The sequence below is a fragment of the Octopus bimaculoides genome, chromosome 5 (genome assembly GCF_001194135.2).
Source record: "Octopus bimaculoides isolate UCB-OBI-ISO-001 chromosome 5, ASM119413v2, whole genome shotgun sequence".
NCBI classification, from domain to species: domain Eukaryota; kingdom Metazoa; phylum Mollusca; class Cephalopoda; order Octopoda; family Octopodidae; genus Octopus; species Octopus bimaculoides.
This window is the reverse complement of record NC_068985.1, coordinates 25,902,175-25,903,672: the sequence shown is the minus strand read 5'-3', so window position 1 is coordinate 25,903,672 and position 1,498 is coordinate 25,902,175. Positions and strand designations below refer to the sequence as shown.

Below are 1,498 nucleotides of genomic sequence, written 5' to 3'. Positions count from 1 at the left end.
AGGAGGAAGAAAGGTGAGATATAAGAGGTGAGGTTCCTTAACCTATATAGATATATATATAGATATATAAATTGTAAATGCAAAAAATAAAAACAAAAACACAAAAGATTCTGCGGTACATGTGTTTCAAGCTTTATATCAGTGTATAATTGACAATACAAAGCTATCTTCAGCCGCAAAAGTATTTCTCTCCCAAGAAATTATATCACATCAGCGTTAAAGGAGGAAGAAAGGTGAGATATAAGAGGTGAGGTTCCTTAACCTATATAGATATATATATAGATATACACACACACACATATATATATAGAGAGAGATTAAGATTTAAAAATTGAAGAAGCAAAAACATTTGGCATGATCCAAAAACATTTAATTTAGATAAAGGTGATGATGATGATGATGAAAGAATATAAACATATGTTTTCGAATGATGCCAAATGTTTTGCTTTTTCATTTTTCATTTTAATCTATATCAATCTCCTCAAGGAGAAACCACTTGTAACTGTCTTTGATGGGCAGTCTCGACATCACACTTTTCAGTTGCACTTTTAGTGGTAAAAACGAATCTGAGCAGTCATAATACATACCTATTAATGTCTGTTGATGAAAACTCCTTGTATACTCTATGTATGTGTGTGTGTGTGCATGTTGGGATTTTGCACAGTTTCCTGAAGCAAATTCTAATTCTTGAAGTACTGGTCAATCTAAGGTTACTGAACTGGACACTGGCTCAAGATGCATCAGATGGAACTTTGATACCTTGTACTCATGAAGTAAATTTCTTAACCATGCAATCATGCCAGCACTCATAAGTAAAAGAAGCATTGCAATCCCTACCTGGGAAACGTTATGCAACAGTTTCGCAGCTAAACTTTCAAGATCCATATCACCCAGCAACTTCACTTTATTTAAGATATGGTAACCAGTCAACAGTTGCTGAAGTTTGAAGTAATTGGTATTTGGAGATTTCAGAGGAATTGGAAGGACTGTCAAAAGATCCCTGTAAAATACAAAACTAAATTTTGTTATATGCGGCTGAAACATAAAATATATGTGCTTGTTTGAGAGATGCTTTTGTATTTATGCCATGCAAATATTTTCAGGAATTTTAGATCTATCAATACCTGAAAATCTTTGTGGCTGCAATTTAATGTCTGTAGAAGCAATTTTACATAATTTTTGTCTAACTTCTATTAAATTTAATGTCTAGAGTTTAAAACTTTCATTTTAGATAATTTAAATTGTTTTTCATCATCATCATCATCATCATCGTTTAACGTCCGCTTTCCATGCTAGCATGGGTTGGACGATTTGACTGAGGACTGGTGAAACCGGATGGCAACACCAGGCTCCAGTCTGATTTGGCAGAGTTTCTACAGCTGGATGCCCTTCCTAACGCCAACCACTCAGAGAGTGTAGTGGGTGCTTTTACGTGTCACCCGCACGAAAACGGCCACGTTCGAAATGGTGTCTTTTATGTGCCACCCGCACAAGCCAG

General features: G+C 35.3%; 1 protein-coding gene across 1 annotated transcript in view; it reads right to left on the bottom strand.

The window, feature by feature from the left end:
- The window catches only part of LOC106874950 (DNA-dependent protein kinase catalytic subunit), a 185,220-nt gene that overhangs the window by 103,665 nt on the left and 80,057 nt on the right, over positions 1 to 1,498 (bottom strand). The window contains exon 38 of the mRNA XM_052968027.1: positions 703 to 1,000. Coding sequence (XP_052823987.1) covers positions 703 to 1,000 — 298 coding nt within the window. The remainder of the gene's footprint in view (positions 1 to 702; positions 1,001 to 1,498) is intronic.